The following is a 20269-nucleotide window of genomic DNA, read 5'->3' on the forward strand; positions in this document are numbered from 1 at the left end:
GACAGAAATCAGAATTTGTACTACTGGGAGGCTGAAGTCATCTAAAAAAAAAAGATTTTCAAAATAGTGGTGCACTAATCTGAACAATGTATTCATTGTCGATTAATTGTGTGTGTGTTGTCATTCCCACACAGACACACAGACACACACACACAAAGCTGTTGACGTGAAAGCAGCCAGCCGGTGCGGAGCGTCTCGTGGTGTGTGTTTTGTCTGGCTGGCTTGTTGTTGTGTTTCTGTGCCGGCTCAGCAGATTTGGCGAGCAGCGTTTATCCCGAGATTAGACGCGCACAAAAGCGCCGTCACAACACGAGCTCGTCCGGTTTATATGCATATATATATATATATATGTGTGTGTGTGTGTGTGCGTATATGTCGCCACCGCGCTCACATCGGTCTCGTCCGATCTCGTCCGATCTCGTCAGCATGCGGCGTGCGCTTCAGCTGCTCTTCATCGGCGCGATGCTTGTCCTCCGCGCACGTGAGTTGCCTTGAAAACATCCGGCCGGCAATCGTCATCGAACGTCTTCTAAGAGGATTCTGCTTTTCAGATGCTGAGGACAAATCCGGAGACTTCAGGAGGGTGAGACATTTTCTCCTTCATTTTCGTGGCAGGATTTTGGGCGGATGGCAAAAATGCAGAGAAGCAAGGAAGGATTTATTCTCTAAAAACCAAAAGGCAAACTGGGCACATGGGAGCAGACTCGAAATGAACAACGAGGTCGAAAGGAACGAGTAAGGACGGAGAAACGTAACAGTCGGCACTGAAGAACATGGGGAAACTGGCACGCGGGACTCGGGAACGCGACGTGTGCCGACGACGATCCGACGGGGACCGAAAGAAACCGGCAAACTGACGAGACAACGAGGCACACCTGGACACGAGGCGAGGAGCCGGAGGGAGCCGATTGGTCGACGCGAGGAACAAGGCAGACGAGATCAGCTGGAGACAAAATCCAAACGAGCGGACGACGTGAAACATGTGACAGGAAACTTGACAAAACAATCGAATCAAAACCAAGCCAACGAAACCGGTTTTCAGACCTTCGCACTCTGAACATGCGAAAGAGCTTTCCGTACACTTTGCGTTCACACCATCGGATGTTTGCTAATCCCGCTGATGTCTGTTTGTTCGTTTGTTTGCAGCCCGAGTGCAGCGGTACCACCCTGACCCGAGCGTGCCCGCTCAACTACTCGCCCGTGTGCGGCAGCGACGGCGTCACCTACTCCAACGAATGCGCTCTGTGCGTCCACAGACTGTGAGTTTGCCGGACGCCGCCACAGCGCGTTCGCAAACAAATCCTAACAAAACGTCGACCGGTTGTAATAACACATGACAACATGTTCATACCACATCGCGACACATCGTCTTTACTCGTAACGCATCACACTACGGTCGTAACACACGACCCCGTTGTCGTAACACCTCTTTGCATTATATCGTATCATAGTATTATATCGGTACTGTGAAAAGTCAAGGACCCCCTGTGGTTTTTTTACGACTTGTCTGCGACCCAATTCTGGGTTGAGAAACCCTGAAGTTGTAAAACCTCGACCGGTTCCTCAGCGGATCATCGATCATCGGCGCGTACGCGTCATTTATCCTCTCGAATCGTAACACAAAACTTCGGAACACGTCGGAGCTCACGCGTGACTGAGCGTCTTGACTCGTAACACATCATCGAGACGTAAAATGTTGAGCCGTAACCGACCCTAACAGAAAGCCAATGGTAAGTGCAGCATAAGCCTGATGGTCGTGTGCAGTGGCGGAGCTAGGGGGCGCCCTGGAGCTGCTGTTCACGTTGCGCTTGAGAGCCTCGCGCTGGCTGCAAAGCATTCTGGTTTAATTTCGAAAACACACGCACACACACACACACACACACACACACACACACTCTCTCCTGGACATGTGCCGTCATGTGACCGTGTGTGTGCGCGTGTGCCTGTGTGTGCAGGGAGAAGAAGTTGGACATTGTGATCGTGAAGGACGGCCCCTGTTGATGACATCACATCATCACCTTTTTTTCACTGTGTACTCACTCACACACACGCGTTTGTCTATTTTTCTTGGTGTTCCTTAAAAAAAGAATCGACTTTTCCAGTAACTTTTGTTGTCGAGTGTTCAAGACAAAGGTAATGAAGAAATTTAAATGTGAAGATTTGTACTTAAAGGAAATAAACGAAGCTTGAATGTCAACATGCTAACGTGTCGTGGTTCCTAACATGTTAGCGCCACGATTGTGGAGGCAGATGGCTGCCACCTTTTGTCCTTTTGTTCCTTTTCACGTGGGACGCTAACATCGAACTAACGTCACGCTCACGTGAAGTTGAGGGGACGCTATCATGTTGCTAACGTGATGCTAAGTTGACTTTGTGGGGGCAAAAGAGAATCTCTGAGGCGTCCAGTCAAGTGTGACTTCCTCACTTTGTTTTTACGGCCGACTCCACATTGTCTCAGCCACTTCCTGTTTCCCGTCTGCAGGCTTCTGATTGTCTTTGGCGGCGAGGACGAGGAAAGCAAAGCAAAGCAAAGCAAAGCAAAGGAAACTCCACCGGCTCCGAGGCACTCGCTTCCTGTCCGCGCGGCCGAGCGAAACTCGGTCGATTGTGGGGGGCGGCCTCCCCACCGCCACAGACCTCTTCAAAAGGGCGCGCTCTGCGTTTGCACCTTTGCACACATTCACCACTGCCAAGAAGTCGTCTTTATCTTTGTCATCTTGTCTTATTTTCTTGTTCTGTGTACATTTCACAGGTCTTGAGACTTATTGGCCTCATCTGGGTCATGTTGCTGCAACATCTTGTGTAAATGTGTGTTGGTATCTGAACGCATCACGTCACCCGACAGCCCTTCAAGGTATTCTGTAACATGTCGCCGGTTGTGACGTCCGCAACGATGAAACAGTAAAGGAAGAAAAGGAACATTTGGGATGAAAGAGCAAAGGGGCGTTTATGCTGGAACGCCGGCACAAGTCGGGCGTCTGCGTGCGTGCGGAGCGCTCGGGGTGAGTTGCCGCCAGCCAGCCAGCCAGCCAGCGCTCGTGGCAATGAAGCGGCGGAAGTGCACCGGCGTCGCGATACGAACGTCAAATTCCATTTCTGACCACTTCAAAGTACACCACACCCAAATCAAGTCATATCGACAATATTCCATGACGCCTCGTTATCCGTCCGTGTTCCGATCCGCTTCTCCTCACGGGGCCTATCCCGGCTGACTCTGGGCGAGAGGCGGGCGACACCCCGAACTGGTCGCCGGCCAATGGCAGGGCACATACAAACAAACAGACAAACCATTCGCACTCACGTTGACACCTATGCGGGCAATTTGGAGACTTCAATCCACCTGGCACGCCTGTTTCGGGGATGTGGGAGGAAACCGGAGTGCAAACTGCACACAGGCGGGGCCGGGATTTGAACCCCGGTCCTCAAAACTGTGAGGCAGATGTGCCGGCGCAGTGTAGCTCTTCCACATCTGATTTGATGACAATTGAAGTCTTACGATGCCTGTAACACACGTGTCGTGACTGATGATACGAAGAAACACTGAAGCGTTCCTGTTCTTGCAGGTCGTGTCGCTCAACAACGGGAAGTCACCGATGTTTGGCTTTGAAGCTTTTATTTTGAAATGTGGAGATTCCGGAAGTAGTGCGCGTCGCGTTTGCCGCGGCGGGAGGGAGGCGTGTTGACGTCCAAAATCCGAGCGCTCAGAACTCGCAGAACCCGAGTCGGTGTGGCTGCGGATCGACTTGCGCGTCCGGGCTCAGTCTGCGAGCAGATCGGGCGAACCGGGGAAGAGGAGCAGCGCGAGCACGATCGGAGTGAGTGACCGATCCTGTTTTACTGCTCTGGCTCCATTTTCTGCTATGACTGCTTCCACTGGCTTGAGTGGTTTGCTGCTCTCGCCGGTTGTATTTGTTCTGCTAGTTTTACTGGCTTGCGGGTCCAGTGCTGCTTTGTCAACTTGTCGTGTACCAAACGTGCTTGGTTTATTTGCCCGTTTCAAAAGCTTCGATCTTGCTGGGGTCCGTCCACATATTGTCATCAACAATAATAAGTATTGACTACAACATATCGCACATGCATACATCGCCACAGCATTCTTCCATTCATTACTAACTCAAATACTTGGTGACAACAACAACAACAACAACAACAACAACAACAACTCCTTCCACTTGACTTCATTCGAACACGTCCATTGCTCGCACATAATAAATTGCGCTCAACTGACTTTCTCTAACCTTCTCCTCCTTTTGTCAAAAAGAATCCAATTTCCCCCCACCCCACTGCAGTTCCAGTCCACCCTTACTGAAGGTGCTGGTTTCATGAAATGCCGGACTCGGACATGTTTTACGTGAACAAGTTGACTACTGATGGATTTATTGATATTGTATTGCTTCTACTGGTTTGACAGCTCGGTTGACTCTCTCTTTACCACAAAAACAATACAATCGTATATGTTAGTTGTATACATTTTATTCATGTGCAACTGATGTAACATGATCCAATGAAGTCCATTTTTTTCAGTGTAGGTCAAAGGTCAGCATCATGTGCCACGGCTCAAATTGGCGCTACTGCTTGCTGTATTGGTTTTACTGGTTGTCAGTTTCAGGTGTCTCGTCAAAAAGTGTGTGTTTGTGTCCTGCAAGGAATTGTGGGAAGTCCTAAAAGGAGATCACAAAGGAAGCCGACACCTCCTTTTCCTTTACCAACTCACACACGCACACACAGTAAGAGGATGTTGTGAGGCGGCATGTTCCTGTTGAAAACTTCCTGTTGTGATGTCATGGGCCTCCGCCGGCCACTTCCCGTCCAAGGCGTTTTTTTCCTCTCCCTCTGGCCGCTTCCCGAAGGACCAATCGGCAGCTTTGCTCTCGAGCTCGCCGCGTGTGCGACCCCAGCCCGCGACACGGACAACGTGACATTGGCGCATGACATCATTGTAACACGGGGACGAAGTGTGACGTCATCGTATGACGTCACCGTGGCCGCTTGCACAAGACCGCACCGTCCAAGACCGACACTTGCCCGAACCAGAACTCCCAGAGACCAAGACAAGAAAGAGACTTTTGGGAGTGGAGAGACCGGAGGCAAGACCAAGAAGACTATAAAAATCCATTTTGATTGAAGGTTGAACAGTTGAGGAGCATTCTCTCTTCGTTTTCAATACGTTTGACAGCCAAAACCACAGAGGAGGTCTGCAACTGTTTCAAAGCACAACATGCCAAAATCTCCAATCTTAACACGAGCAAGGGGTCACATGAATTGAAGGCTTTGGTTGTTTCCCCAAGAAGTGCTTCTCCTTGTTCTTCTCGTCATTCATCAAGTTGAAGAAAAGCAGTTCAAGACCGAGAGACCACCTTGTGAAGGCCAAGACCGGTCTGGACGTCACGTGACGTCGCTGCCTAACGTCACATGTGGCAACCCCTGAAATTGACTTCACCGTTAAGAAATGCTGTGTTTGTTGACTCCACGTTTGTCGTATGGCAGGAGAAGAGACTGAAATGTGTTAAGCGGTTAGGGTTAGGGTTAACCCTACTTGTTTTTTTATTTTGTGTGTGCGTGTGTGCTTATTTGGTTAGAAAAATAAGCAACTTCAAATGTTCCGGTGTATACGGCTGATGTCGGCGTCTGTGAGCCTCTGCGTATGTATGCATGTCTTGCTTCTGGTATACACGTCAATACAAATATTCAACAGAAGATCACAGCATGAGGCACGGTGGGCGTCAGCCTCACAGTTCTGAGGACCCGGGTTCGATCCCCGGCCCCGCCTGTGTGGAGTTTGCATGTTCTCCCCGTGCCCGCGTGGCTTTTCTCCGGGCACTCCGCTTTCCTCCCACGTCCCAAAAACACGCGTGCGAGGTTGATTGAAGACTCTAAATTACCAGCTTCCCAATGTCCACTTGACCAATCACGTAACACGCACACACACACACAGGTGCAACACTATATCGCGCGCGCGTGTGTGTGTAGGAAGTTGAGGTGCGTTGACTTCCTGCTGAGTCACGTGACCTGTTCTCCCACTGTGATCGGTGGTGTTTGTCAGCCGTCGCCTCGGTAACATGTTTGGACAGTGTTGAAATGTGAGCGTGGGGAACAAAACGAGGCCTTGAGGTTCTTGTTCCTGCCGTGTCACGTGACTGAGTAGAACAGAACCGAAGGAACAGAACTCCTTTTGTCTCAGAACGTGTGTCCCCCCCCGCCCCCGCCCCTCTCGCCTCCCCCCGTCCTCGGGAGGGCCGAGCTCAGCCCTCTACACATGATGACTAACAACACCTCGCTTGTGCGTGTGCGTGTGCGTAACAATATCCGTCTTGTGTTAGCATGCATGAAGTCATCATCCCGATCGATGGAACCGAATCCTTTGCATCAAACATGTTTAATAAAACATCGATTATGCCTCAAAAGAGCAAGCTAACCACATGTTTTTCATCATTTGCTGCTCTGCTAACATGTTAGCAACAGCGACATGTTTTGGTCACTTCCTGCTCCATAAATGACATGTTTTAGTCACTTCCTGCAATGCTAACATGCTACCGACGTATTTGGTTGGTCACGTTCTGCTAAGCTAAAATCATTTGTTACAATAGTTTTTATTGTCACCTCCTGCTATGCTAACATGTTAGCAAAAATTTGGGGGTCACTTCCTTATATGCTAAAATGTTGCCAACACATTGTCATCTCTTCCTGCAATGCTAATAGGCTAGCAACATATTTTGGTAGTCGGATTGTCTTGGTCACTTCAAACTATGCTAACATGTTTCGGTAACTTCCTGCGACACTAACATGTGAGTGACCTTTAACGGTGTGCTAACATGTCAACTTCATGTTTTGTCACATGGAGCTGAAGCAGAAGGAGGTCCCAGTGCCGATGGGTCACCGCGGCTGGTAATGACGCTGTGATGGCATCAGGAGATGCCGCTGGCGATGGTCGTCATGGCGACGCTGGATGCTAACACGGCAGTGGAAACGCTTCTGGACGCCATCCATCTGGAGAGGTCAGAGGTCACTCATTGCAGAAAAACAACGCAGCAGCTGTTCCACAGTCATTCAGACGGTCCCTACTTCCTGTTCTGTGCAGGTACCACGCCTCCTTCCAGAGAGCCGGCCTCCTATTGGCCGCCGACGTGGTCCACTTGGATCACGACGCGCTGGTCAGCTTGGGAATCACGGCCACCGGGCATCGCAAACGGATCCTGAGGCTTCTGTCGTACGTCCAGAGGCGGGTAGCTCAAGTGGCCGAACGACACCATTCCGTGACGGACCTACCGTCGTCTCCGTCGCCGACGTTGTCGCGAGCTCGCTGCGCCTCGGGAGCGTTGAGGAACAGCTCGGCTCCCGACCCGGCTGCCATGCTGAAGCCGGTGCCCAAACCAAGAACCGTTTTTAACCGGCGGCGCACCGCACCGGTTCACTTCCGTCCTCCTGCGCCGGACGTGGTCCTGTCCCCCCACAGGAGGCTCTCCCAGGAGTCCATCTGTTTCCCGCTTTTAGACGCCGTCAACTCACCTTCGCCCACGGCGAAGCAGACGCCTGTCGGCAGGTCAGGCATCTCCTTACCGCCCGTTCCCCCGAGGGTCACCCGTATGGTTGAGCTCGCAGCGTGCCCGTTGCCTTCGTCTCATGCGCAAGCGTACTGCGACCAACCACTTCCTGCTCCTCTTTCTGCCGCACTTCCGGCTTCCTGGTCACCTTCGTCTCCTGGTCACCATGACGACAGCAGGATGTCCGTATCCTCCCGGTGGTCCGGATCGGGCCTCGGTGATGGCGGTAGGATGGAGATGATCTCCAATGACATCTACTGGGGCACTGCGGCATCTGCCCCTCCGCCGCCGCCGCGACAAACAGCTGACGGGAAACAGAGGAACCAGATAAATAGGTTTGTCCAACTAATCAATCAGCCAATCACCCAATCAATGAAGCTTATTGATCTGATGATGATTGCTTTATTTTGAATCCTGTTGGCAGTGGCGGCACGTCAAGCAACAACTCGTCGGGATCGGTCAGAGGTGCGTGGGATGTCGCGATGCCTCATCGTGACATCGTCGTGTTCACACTGCAGCTCCGCGTTTGTGTTCGCAGATGACCCAACTGACCTTGATGATGTCATCAGTCCCTACTCCGAAAGCCCTTTCCAAAGAGGCGGAGTCATCACCCCCGCCAGCGAGGTGAGAATGCCGTGCCGCCATTTTGCTGTCAGCATCCACACACGTTATTTGTTTCATTTGTCTTCTGGCTCAGAATGATGCGAGACGAGACGGAGAAGCCAGGAGGTGGGAATGGCAGCGCGCTGAGGATCATGGGTAAATCAACTGTCCACAAGGTGTAATGTAATGTGCAGGATGTTAGTCAAGAGTCACGTGACCTTCGGGTTTGTGAAGGCGCGCTGGTCTGACTGTGCCGTTCGTTCTCCTGGTTGCAGCCCCATGCTGGCCCCGGACGGCGATGAGGACCAGACCATCTCACCGTACGCCAGCTACACGTCCCCCGGTGACAGGGCCACGCCCATTATCAGCGGATGGCTGGACAAACTTTCACCGCAGGGGTGCGTTTCATTTACTGTATGTACCTGGTCGCGCCGGGTAGAAGAAACCTGCAGAGGAGCTTTGATTTAAACTATGGGGGGGGGGGGGGACATTGCAGCTTTTGCAGATGTTGAACATGTGTGTGTGTGTGTGTGTGTGTGTGCCCGCGTGCGCCTCAGGGTTGAAAGTTCAGCACACACTCTCGTTGTGCATGTCATCATTTTGGTCCTCTCCCGTTTCTTTCTTCTTGACTGTGTGTGTGTGTGTGTTTCTCTTTTTCTCACTTTCCACAGCTTTCTTGTGCTTGTCTGATGATATTTGTGCTTTTATTTTAGGAACTATGTTTTCCAGAAGCGCTTTGTCAAGTTTGACGGAAAAAATCTCATGTACTTTGGAAATGAAAAGGTAAGGTTTGAGTCCATGCGCCATCTTGATCTCTATCTCCAGCTTTGTGGTCATCTTTGCCTCTTTCAGGATGTGTACCCGAAAGGAGTCATCCCATTGGCTGCCATCCAGAGGGCCCCCGCCTCCAAAGACAACAAATTTGAAATAGTGACGAGTCAGCGGACCTTTGTTTTTAAGGCTGATAATGAAGGTACATATATATATCTATATCTATATATAGATATATCTCTCTATAGATATATAGATATATCTATATAGATATATCTATAGATATATCTATATCTATATATATAGATATATATATATATATAGATATAAATATCTATATATCTATATATATATATATAGATATATATAGATATATATATCTATATCTATATATAGATATATAGATATAGATATATACACACACACACACACACATACACAGGAGAATTGATTAATTGCTGACTTTGGGCATACTGTGTGTACGTGTGCGTGCGTGTGTGTCAGTGCTGAGGCGGCGTTGGGTTTCTACACTGCAGGACCACGTCCGAGACCAACTGGTGTTCGGGCGGCGCTGGTTGGGTCCTGGTCCTCACTGTCAGAAACACGGCTTCCTGGAGCTGAAAGGAACCAAGTCCAAAGTTTACGTGGCCATAAACACAGAGCAGATTTGGCTCCACAAAAGCCAACAGGTGACGTCAACGGAACACCTCAACGCCTCGGTACTGACACATCACATACGCTGCTCGTTAGCGCCTGGGCCGCTCTGAACTTGATGCGGTTCCACACAGAACTTGCCGTGGTTTCCAGCCGTATATGTATGATATCTCTCCTTGGACGGTTTCAGTGTTTTCGTACTGGGATCGGCATCACGATGATCGAAGCCTGCGGTGCCACCATCCGAGACGGGAAACACAAAAATTTTGACCTCATCACGCCCTACAAAACCTTCAGGTATGACTTCACATCTTCATCCCCTTCATCATTCAGTTTCCACGGCGATGACCTCTTGTCGTCCGCCTCTCCAGCTTCACGGCAGACTCGGACCGGGAGAAACGGGACTGGATGGAGGCGCTGCAAGAGGCCATCACAGAGACCCTGTCGGACTACGAGGTGGCCGAGAAGATCTGGTCCAACCGCTCCAACCGGACGTGCGCCGACTGCCGGGCCGTCAACCCCGACTGGGCCTCCATCAACTTGTGCGTGGTCATCTGCAAGAACTGTGCCGGTATGCCCGCATTGGCTAAATGCTGACAGGAAGCATGAGAGCATGCTTGACTTTCATAATTATGTAATTCAATTGCTGTGTACAGGTCAACACAGAGGTCTGGGCACTATGGTTTCCAAAGTCCAGAGTGTGAAACTGGACACCAGCGTGTGGAGCAACCAGATCGTGCAGGTGAGACCTGAACCAGTTCAAAACCTGAAAACACTTGAAGGTCTTTGATTGGTCTTGTTCTTGGCAGCTCTTCATCATGCTGGGTAACGACTGCGCTAACGAGTTCTGGGCTGCCCACTTGTCCCAGTCGGACGAGCTGGCCTGCGACGCTTCGCCAAGTCAGAGGCGAGAGTTCATCGGTCAGAAGTACCGAGAAGGACGCTTCCGACTGGACCATCCCGCTTTCAGCAGCCAGGAGCAGCTACTGAAGGTACACATCTCTACATGAGAGGAAGTACTTGAGCAGGAGTTCTTCTTATGTGACATGATGATAGCAAGTTCTGATAATCAAGTCTACGCCACCCCTGAAGCACTCGGATGTTTGAACTACAATGACTTGTGTTCCTTACTACTGTTTTTTGCTTTTTGACCTTCAGGTCTTATGTTGTGCGGTCTCTGAACACACACTCCTCAAAACTGTTACTCACATCTTCTCTGAAGCCAGATCCAATCACCTGACCACCACCACTCACGGACATCAACCAACCAGAGACCTGCTAGATCACTACCTCACCTCGGGTCGGGACTGTTATTACAGATGTAACACCTACAATTACTAAAATACAATTGAACCTTTGCATGGCAGACAAATGGTCTGTGCATATATCACACAGTTCTGGGGTTCAGGGTTTGAATCTCTGCTCTGGCCTTCCTGTGTGGAGTTCGCATGTTCTCCCTGTGCTTGCTTGGGTTTTCTCCGGGAACTCCGGCTTCCTCCCACATTCCAAGAACATGCATGTTAAGATAGGTCACTGAAGACTAAATGTGCCATGTGATGGACTGGTGACCAGTCCAGGGTGTACCCTGCCTCTCGCTCACGGTCATCTGGGATAGGCTCCAGCTCACCCGTAACTCTAATGAGGACTTGTGATATAGAGAATAGATGGATGGACAATGGAATTTTCCGTGATCTGGTCCTGCAGATCCTGGCGTCTATGATGAGATCATGAAGACAGTTCTTCATTCGGGCTTCCTCTTCAGGTCCAATTGCTCGAGCAGAGGGACGCTGTCCCGCCGATCTCGAGAAGGTTGGTGTTGTAGTCCTGACAAATTGTGTTCCTTCGCGGCTGATTGTTTGCTTCACTTCTTGTCTTATGAACTGCAGCAGACTTCCAGAAGTTCTGGTGCTCCATGGATCAGTCGCTGCTCTTCTACCAGTCGGAGCGGTCGGCAGAAGCATGCATGGAGATCAGCCTGAAGGACGTCGTGTGTTTGGGAGTCAGCCGACCCGACTCGTTCAACAGTAACTGCTTTGTGGACAGGTGATGTGTTTGGTTGGTACCACCTAGCATAGAAGCGAAATCCGCAATCAACTGAGTGTTTTTCCCGCTCAGGTTCCGGTACACCTTCGAGTTGTATCTGACCTCAGACAAAGTCTATCAGTTTGGTGTGGAGACGGCCGAACTTCTCCACGCCTGGACCAGTGCAATCGGGAAGGTTTGATCTTTTTTTTTTTGACTAGTTAATCTCGCATGCCTTGACTTATCGTCTCAGCCCAATCACGATATTCTGATCGTTAACGTTCTTTTGACGGGCTGAAGAAAGAGCCGTTGTCGTGTTTGCTCTCTAGGCCGCAACGCCGATAAGCTGTCACTGTTTGCTGACTCGGGAGTTCGAACGCATTGGACGACTGCGGTACCGAGCCATGCTGGACCCTCAGCAGTGGAAGGAGGCACACTTTGTCCTGCAGAAGTCCAACCTCTTCATCTGTCCCCAAAATGACGGCGCCGCAGAAGACATCATCAACCTGAAGCGTCTTCAGGAGCTGAGTCAGTGTCCATTGGAAGAAAGTCTTCTCAAGACCACATCCAGGTTCTGTCTGGCTGACTGTTTGTTTTGAAGGTGTCACTTCAGAAAGCCAGAACCAGGAGAAGAAAGACATCCTCGTTTTGGTGGAGAAGGGGAGGTGAGTGGACCTTGGCTTCAGCTGTTTCACTTCCAGTCTTGGTGGTTTGAGCTTGCCGTTGTTTCAGGACGTTCCACCTGCAGGGTGTTGGCCGCACCGACTTCAGCTTGTGGTGCTTGGACATCCAGCGGGCCAGCGGCGGCAAGGGGAACGCCCTGCAAGAGCAGCAGCTAAGCAGGAACGACATCCCCATAATCGTGGACAGCTGCATTGCCTTCGTCACACAGTACGGTGAGTATGCTGGGGGGCGGGTCTCAGGTCTCGCCTTCAGAGCGTCTCAAGCTGTCGTGTGGACATCCGCAGGTCTGGGCCATGAGGGGATCTATCGCAAGAATGGAGCCAAGTCTAGAATCAAACTTCTCATGGAGGAGTTCCGAAAAGATGCTCGCAACGTCAAACTACGCATTGGAGACCACTTCATTGAGGATGTAACGGACGTCCTCAAGCGCTTTTTCAGGGAGATCGACGACCCAGTCTTCATGGCTGACCTCCACCCGCTGTGGCAGGAGGCCGCTAGTAAGTCTACTTCCTGACTGCTGCGCCAAACGTAGGGTGATGCGCCAGGATTCACAAAGAGTTCTCTCCTGTTTACGCCTAAGAAATCCAGCTGAAAGGTTCGAGGTTAGACCACTACAAGGAGATCATCCGGACTCTTCCACGGGTCAACAGGATGACTCTGGCTGCACTCATCAGTCACCTCTACAGGTCAGTTTTGATTGGCCGGGCATGGCTTACTGTGGGTGTCACGTGATCACGATCGATTGGTCCTGTCAGGGTCCAGAAATGTGCCGACCTGAACCAGATGTGTACCAAGAACCTGTCGCTGCTCTTCGCTCCCAGCCTCTTCCAGACGGACGGCAAAGGAGAACACGAAGTGAAGATCATCGAAGATCTCATTGACAACTATTTGTACGTCTTCGATGTGAGTATAACTCTCTGAGTCTGCTCTCCAGAGTCCACTTTGTGAGTCCGCTCTCCAAGTCCACACTTGATTGGACTTTTTGGTCCTTGTCAGATCGATGAGGAGCACCAGAATCAGATGGAGTTGGAGAACAGCCTCATCACCTCCTGGAAAGACACTCAGGTACGTTAGGCCAATCGCTTGTCAGGGTGGGGGGAGTCAGTGTTGAAGACAATGTGATGGTTGTGTGTCTTCAGTTGTCTCAGGCGGGTGATCTGATCATTGAAGTCTACTTGGAGACGAAGATGCCAGACAGCTGCATCACCCTTAAAGTAACACATTCACAATATACACATTGGCTGTTGTTACCGTGGTAACAGCCTTTAGACCTCCCTTGACTCACTCCAGGTGTCACCCAGCATGTGTGCCGAGGAGCTGACCAATCAGGTCCTATACATGAGGAACATCCCCGCTGGAGACAAAGATGTCTGGATGACATTTGAGGTTATCGATGACGGACAGCTTGGTGCGTCGACCGCAACACGCACGCACGCACGCACACACACACACACGCACACACTGCTGAGGTGTTTGTGCATCTGCAGAGCGTCCATTGCATCCCAAAGAGAAAGTTCTGGAACAGGCACTGCAGTGGTGCAAGATGGCCGACCCGAGCTCCGCCTACCTGGTAGTGAAGAGGGTCCCGAAAGGCGACGGCATCAACATTCTCACCTGTAGGTCCAGTACATGTCAACACAAACACACGCACGTGCATGAAAGTTGGCATGACGCTGACCCGGGTGCGTGACCTTCAGCCTACAAGAGTGACCTGATGAAGGTTGGTGTGCTGAGGTGTCGCGAGGAGCCCCCCAAACTGCTTCAAGGGAACAAATTCCAGGAGAGAAGCTTCCAGATCAAGAAGAACAAACTACTGCTGCTCAAAGACAAGAAGGTACGGACGGATGTGTTGATGGGGACTATTGCGATGGACGGACAGACAGACGCACTGATGGAGACTATTGGGACTGACGGATGGATGGACAGACGGATGGGGACTATTGGGACTGACGGATGGATGGACGGACTGATGGGGACTATTGGGACTGACGGATGGATGGACGGACTGATGGGGACTATTGACTGACGGATGGATGGACGGACTGATGGGGACTATTGGGATGGACAGACAGATGGACTGATGGGGACTATTGGGACTGACGGATGGACAGACGGATGGATGGACGGACTGATGGGGACTATTGGGACTGACGGATGGATGGACGGACTGATGGGGACTATTGACTGACGGATGGATGGACGGACTGATGGGGACTATTGGGATGGACAGACAGATGGACTGATGGGGACTATTGGGACTGACGGATGGACAGACGGATGGATGGACGGACTGATGGGGACTATTGACTGACGGATGGATGGACGGACTGATGGGGACTATTGGGATGGACAGACAGATGGACTGATGGGGACTATTGGGACTGACGGATGGAATGACAGACTGACGGGGACTATTGACTGACGGATGGATGGACGGACTGATGGGGACTATTGTGACAGACAGACAGACGGAGTGATGGCGACAATTGGGACTGACGGACGGATGTACAGACTGATGGTGACTATTGGGACGGTCAGACAGACAGACAGACGGACGGACTGATGGTGACTATTGGGACTGACGGACAAACAGACAGAGTGATGGGGACTATTGGGACTGACGGATGGATAGATGGACTCATGGGGACTAATGGGACGGCTGGACGGACGGACTGATGGACTCTCCAGTCAGGTCCAAGGTGAGCTGATCTTTGCTTATTTTTGACTTTCAGAGCTTGAAAGCAGAGAAGGAGTGGTCTATGAAGACCATGAAGGTCTACATAGGGGTCCGCAGGAAACTCAAAGCGCCGACGAGGTGACCACCGCCACACACACACACACACACACACGCACGCACAGACACACGCTAAGCGAAGCTGATTGGTTGATTGCGGTTGCAGGTGGGGCTTCACTGTGATGTCACACAAACATCAGCTGTAAGTGCCCAAACGCATGTTGACCAACTAGCGGAAGACATTTTACACGAGCACATGAATACTATATATGTATGTGTGTGTGTGTGTGTGTGTGCGCGCGCGCGTTCTCGCGTGTGCAGGTTCCTATGTTGCCCGAACGAGGCCGACTTGTGGGACTGGGTCAGCAGCTTCCTCAGAGCTCAGGTCAGTGTTTCCTGCTCGTGTCGCCATGACAACGGGAGGCCGCACCGACTCCATCCGCGTCCGTGTTGCAGAACGACGAGCCGGGCCCTCCCGTCCTCAGACGTCACTCGTCGTCCGACATCGCCCGGCAGAAGTTCGGCACCATGCCCCTGGTGCCCATACGAGGAGACGAGAGCAACCACGGCATGCTGTCAGCCAATCAGACGCTGGTAATGATCGTGCCGCTTTCGACTGCTTCACGCCACTTTGAACCGGTTAAAGTAGCGCCTGAGCGAATGATTACGAACGCTCCCGAATCCCTGCGAAAGGATTTTGAGTGGACATTTTAGGAACTATCGAGGAGGTCCACAAGTTGAAGTGGCCAATCCAACCCCACTCAGCCTTTGGACAGGTTATTATTTCGGGCAAATCTGATCACGTTGCCATTGACACCAACTTTCTCACACTGCTTTTACATTGTTACGACAGCTTTGAACCGGTTCCCACACTGCATTTGGAACTGGTTCCTACCGCTTCAAATTTGTTTGCAGCCCACTTTTAAAGTTTTCCGTACCATTTCTAACTGCTTTAATTGTCACACCCTTTTGACTCGTTTAGGGCTGCAACAAATTACTATTTTAATCATCAATTAATCTGTCGATTATTTTTTCGATTAATCAATAAAAATCTGTCTCTTTATTAAAAAGACAGGACATTATTTCAAATTGCACAAACATAAATTTATGGAGTTTGCATGTTGTCCCCGTGCCTGCGTGGCTTTTCTCCGCGCACTCCGGTTTCCTCCCGCATCCCAAAAACGTGCGTGCGAGGTTGATTGAGGACTCTAAATTGCCCGTCAGTGCGAATGGTTGTTTGTTTATATGTGCCTTGCGATTGGCTGGCGACCAGTTCAGGGTGTACCCCGCCTCTCGCCCGAAGAGAGCTGGGATGGGCTCCGGCACGCCCGCAACCCGCGTGAGGAGAAGCGGAACAGAAGATGAATGAATGAATGAGTGATTCAGTTCCAGGTTTGGTCCGTAACATCTGTCAGAAATTTGGCAAAAATGTTGATCATTGTTTTCCCTTTGGAAAAAGCATCCATCCATCCATCCATCTTCCATTTTCTGAGCCGCTTCTCCTCACGCGGGTCGCGGGCGTGCTGGAGCCTATCCCGGCTGTCATCGGGCAGGAGGCGGGGTACACCCTGAACTGGTCGCCAGCCAATCGCAGGGCACATAGAAACAAACAACCATTCGCACTCACATTCACACCTACGGGCAATTTAGAGTCTCCAATGAATGCATGTCTTTGGGATGTGGGAGGAAAGCGGAGTGCCCGGAGAAAAGCCACGCAGGCACGGGGGAGAACATGCCAACTCCACACGGGCGGGGCCGGGGATTGAACCCGGGTCCTCAGAACTAAGAGGCTGACGCTCTAACCAGTCGTCCAACGTGCCGCTTTGGAAAAAAGCAAAATAACATGTAGAACAACAGAAATTGGAGAATATTGACTGTCGAGAAGCCGAAATTCCGAAGATTTGGACAATTTGAATTTAAACAGGTTAATGGAATGATTAACGATTATCAAAGTAGTTGAATTTTATCATTGAAGAGTTGTCAATAATCAATACGTTGCTGCACCTCAAAATGAGTTAACACCACTTCTAACTAAACTGGTTTTTAACGTGTTCACACGCCACTTGGAACTGGTCCGCATCACTTGGAACCGGTTCACACGGCTTTCCAGCGGTTTTTTGTCGGGATTTGAAACGTTGCGTGTTTCCTGTCCACAGAGGAAGCTTCACGACCGCAGGACGCTCTCCATGTTCTTTGTGAGTCTCTATTGGTTCTCGGTGAACTTCAACACTTGAAAACGCTCCGAGCGGTCTGACTCGTCTCCTCGCATCCACAGCCGATGAAGGTCCATCAGGACCGCGTGAAGGAGCGTTCCGAGTCTCCGGAGCCGCTCTACGAGGAGGTGGGCGACTTTGGCCTGCAGGTGCTCAAATCCCTGGAGAGCAGCTTCCTGTCCGGGGGCGGCGGCGACACGCGCGAGCTCCGAGACCCGCCTGAGGCACGACCGCTTCCCGCCCCGCACCCGGCGTCTCGTCCTCAGGCCGCGTGCACGCCGTCTCAGGAGCTCCTCCTACAGGAACTGTCCTCAGCTTTCGGCGGGAAGGCGGACCGAGACGAAGATGAGGAAGAGGAGGAGAGCAGAGTCGATTGATTGACACGATATAAATGTCAAATGCATGTAATGACAGATGGACGCCTGCGGGTGGCACTGCTGTGCCAGCAATGTACACGCTTACCCTGTGGAATTTAACACGCACACACACATTTTTCATGTGGACTTCCTGTCAACTTTTTGGATGAAAGGGTGATTGTCAAAAGTAGCGACCATGTTTTGTGTAATTAAAGTCGTCGTGGTTGAACGGACCCAAAAGTTCTCCTTTGACTGCTTTCAGTGCCTGGTTACCACGGTGACAGTAGTTTGTGTGGTGATTTCGGCTATTAATGCTCAAATGTGGAAATCGTTTGATGATTCAAAATGTTTTCTTTTGCCACATTAAGCTTCTGCAGGCTGGAATGCTCACTATGAGCAGCAGGTGGCAGCACAGCACAAGTCCAACGTCAATCCCACCTGTACCCAGCAGATCAAGTGCGACAAACACACAAATACATATGAAGAAACACACGCTCACACTGATTTGGACACTGATTGGTTGACCAACGACACTTCCTTTCCTGACTGTCCTTATAGGGACTTCCTGTATGACCTGATCGGGACTTCCGGTGTGCCCTTATAGGGACTTCCTGTGTGTACTTATAGGGACTTCCTGTGTGAGTGTCCTTATAGGGACATCCTGTGTATCCTTGTAGGGGCTTCCTGTCTATCCTTACAGGGACTTCTTTTGTGTCCTTATAGGGACTTCCTGTGTGTCCTTATAGGGATTTCCTATGTATCCTTGCAGCGACTTCCTGTGTATCCTTCTAGGGACTTCCTGTGTGATTGTCGTCTGCAGGGACTTCCTGTCCATGTTGTCTTTTTGCTGGCAGGTCAGTAACGGTGTGAGTGCTGCTCCTTGGAGTCAAGGTCATTCGGTAAGGGGGTCACGTGATGCGGGGTGGACACCTGGCGCTGATGACGTTTGCCCTCATGTGACCCCCATCGCACCCCCTCCCCGCCAACCCCAAACAGACCCTCAACAAGAAAACTGAAACCACTAAAGTCTGTCACTAAGTGACTAAATGCCCTCAGGTCTCTCACACACACACACACACACAATAGCCATTGTGCTGCTGCGCTCCTTGGTCACCTGAGCCGTCCGTACAGTACGGACGTCTCAACTCCTCGCAGAGGGTAAAGAATATATGACTGAATACTGTTAAATTGACTGTCTAAATGTGTCGCTGCACCGTGTGTGTTCAAATATCTGTTGCTTAAAGGGTTATTTTTGCGTTTCCAATGATGTGTTAGCATTAGCATTTTAAATTTTTTTTATATTTGAATGTTTTAGGCTAGGAAGTGTGAATTTGTCTCCGGTAGTTGGAGCCACTCGAGTACGACAACAGAAAACTTTGGAGGCAGAAAGACCTTGAGAAAAACACTGAGCAATGAAAGGTTGCTAGTAATCTGGTCATGCTGGTACATTTCGTTTCGTTTCGTTTCGTTTCGTTTTGTTTCGTTTTGTTTTTTGACAATTGTGCAAAAAGATGCATAGTCCTCTATCAATTCGAGCGGTTTGAATGACTAATATAGCAATAGTCCGGTGAAGCGTAATATAGCGAGGGAACACTTTATTAATATTGATTTACAATAACTTTACACTTTTAGGCCAAGAAAAAAGTACAAAACAATAATTTTGTACTGTACAGTATGATGGACGCATATGGCCACAAAAAAGCGCTTCAATAAAACGGACGAGTTTGCTATCTTGAGGTTCCACTGTATGTGTAAACAAACACACGCACATATGCACAGAAATGAAGACAATTTATACTCATGGTGACCTTGTGTTCCCACACAAGGTCTGCGTGTGTGTGTGCGTGTGTGTATTGGGGGACGGTTGAGGGGTCCCTCACATTAAATCCTTCATTGTGCTCTTCTATACAGTGACCTCTGACCTCTGCTGAAGCTGTGAATTGTCCTCTTTTTCTTTTATTTCTTCAACTTTGACTTCACTTTGCCAAACGTGTCATCTCACACACACACGCACACACACACACATACACACTCCTTTGTAATGTGGACCTGGCTGGATGTCTGCATGCTAGTCTGTCACACACACACTTGTTAATATCTTGTGTGCGTGTGTGTGTTAATTGTCTGTGTCGTCCATCTCTGTGCAGATGTCTCTCTCTTTAATTTGCGTAGAAAGCAACAATCAGCCCCATCTGGCTGTGTTTTACTTCCCCCTAAAAAAAAAAAAAATCACCTCTGTGCCCCCCCCCCCCTCACAGAATCTCCTCACTCACTAAGACACGCACGCATACACACGCACACACAGAGCTGCCATGCAGAACGGTGTGGGTGTCAGGGGATTGAAAGCCAATCAAAAAACTATAGAGAGAGTGCTTTGCTTTGCTTTGCCACGCACAGACACAATTGGGGGACCGACGGGGGCGACGCCCCCCAGGCCAGCTAAGTGTTCGGGGGCCGCGGGTCCCGTCAGCACGCGAAAAGATGCTGAGAAAGCCAGAACAGGACAGGAAAGGACAGGACAGACGGGTTGAGGGACGCTTCTTTACGCGCACGTTAGCACCGTTAGCTTGATGATTGATTATGGAGCGGACACACTCGATTGTCCTACGTGAGTGCTTCTTAACCTGGTTGGAGGCACTGAACCCCGCAAGTTTCATATGCGCACTCAGGGGACCCTTGGCAATTGAACAA

The 20269-nt window shown here is 50.5% G+C and overlaps 2 protein-coding genes across 9 annotated transcripts; both read left to right on the forward strand.

The window, feature by feature from the left end:
- The first annotated feature begins 156 nt into the window (after positions 1–156).
- LOC133484558 (probable pancreatic secretory proteinase inhibitor) lies at positions 157–2197 on the forward strand. Its single transcript, XM_061787341.1, has 4 exons — positions 157–481; positions 552–583; positions 1147–1259; positions 1956–2197. The coding sequence occupies exons 1-4, from the start codon at positions 349–351 to the stop codon at positions 1999–2001; spliced, it is 324 nt and encodes a 107-aa protein (XP_061643325.1). The 5' UTR covers positions 157–348; the 3' UTR covers positions 2002–2197.
- arap3 (ArfGAP with RhoGAP domain, ankyrin repeat and PH domain 3) lies at positions 1995–17811 on the forward strand. Of its 8 annotated transcripts, none has more exons than XM_061787337.1 (37): positions 1995–2133; positions 2483–3815; positions 6842–6995; positions 7079–7540; positions 7718–7876; positions 7966–8006; positions 8080–8165; positions 8239–8300; positions 8420–8542; positions 8858–8927; positions 8997–9117; positions 9420–9634; positions 9760–9866; positions 9941–10140; positions 10226–10311; positions 10379–10561; positions 10728–10869; positions 11274–11378; positions 11456–11612; positions 11685–11787; positions 11921–12119; positions 12193–12256; positions 12324–12487; positions 12560–12772; positions 12856–12961; positions 13031–13178; positions 13272–13340; positions 13415–13489; positions 13566–13683; positions 13763–13891; positions 13973–14109; positions 15008–15090; positions 15176–15211; positions 15331–15394; positions 15466–15603; positions 17166–17204; positions 17285–17811. In XM_061787337.1, the coding sequence occupies exons 3-37, from the start codon at positions 6913–6915 to the stop codon at positions 17597–17599; spliced, it is 4602 nt and encodes a 1533-aa protein (XP_061643321.1). In that variant the 5' UTR covers positions 1995–2133; positions 2483–3815; positions 6842–6912; the 3' UTR covers positions 17600–17811. The 8 variants fall into 8 exon arrangements, with proteins under 8 accessions (XP_061643321.1, XP_061643322.1, XP_061643316.1 ...); XM_061787338.1 differs by having other exon boundaries at positions 7721–7876; XM_061787332.1 differs by having other exon boundaries at positions 2483–3002; positions 3564–3815; positions 7079–7876.
- The last annotated feature ends 2458 nt before the right edge of the window (positions 17812–20269 follow it).

The sequence above is a fragment of the Phyllopteryx taeniolatus genome, chromosome 10 (genome assembly GCF_024500385.1).
Source record: "Phyllopteryx taeniolatus isolate TA_2022b chromosome 10, UOR_Ptae_1.2, whole genome shotgun sequence".
Lineage (NCBI taxonomy): Eukaryota > Metazoa > Chordata > Actinopteri > Syngnathiformes > Syngnathidae > Phyllopteryx > Phyllopteryx taeniolatus.

Bases quoted from the DNA above. Each gene is read 5' to 3' on its own strand.
- LOC133484558 (XM_061787341.1), top strand. From the start codon at position 349: ATGTGTGTGTGTGTGTGTGCGTATATGTCGCCACCGCGCTCACATCGG. The intron at 482-551 runs GTGAGTTGCCTT...TCTGCTTTTCAG, and splicing joins GATGCTTGTCCTCCGCGCAC to ATGCTGAGGACAAATCCGGA. The intron at 1,260-1,955 runs GTGAGTTTGCCG...CTGTGTGTGCAG, and splicing joins GCTCTGTGCGTCCACAGACT to GGAGAAGAAGTTGGACATTG.
- arap3 (XM_061787331.1), top strand. From the start codon at position 6,913: ATGCCGCTGGCGATGGTCGTCATGGCGACGCTGGATGCTAACACGGCA. The intron at 6,996-7,078 runs GTCAGAGGTCAC...TGTTCTGTGCAG, and splicing joins GACGCCATCCATCTGGAGAG to GTACCACGCCTCCTTCCAGA. The intron at 13,341-13,414 runs GTACGTTAGGCC...GTGTGTCTTCAG, and splicing joins CCTCCTGGAAAGACACTCAG to TTGTCTCAGGCGGGTGATCT.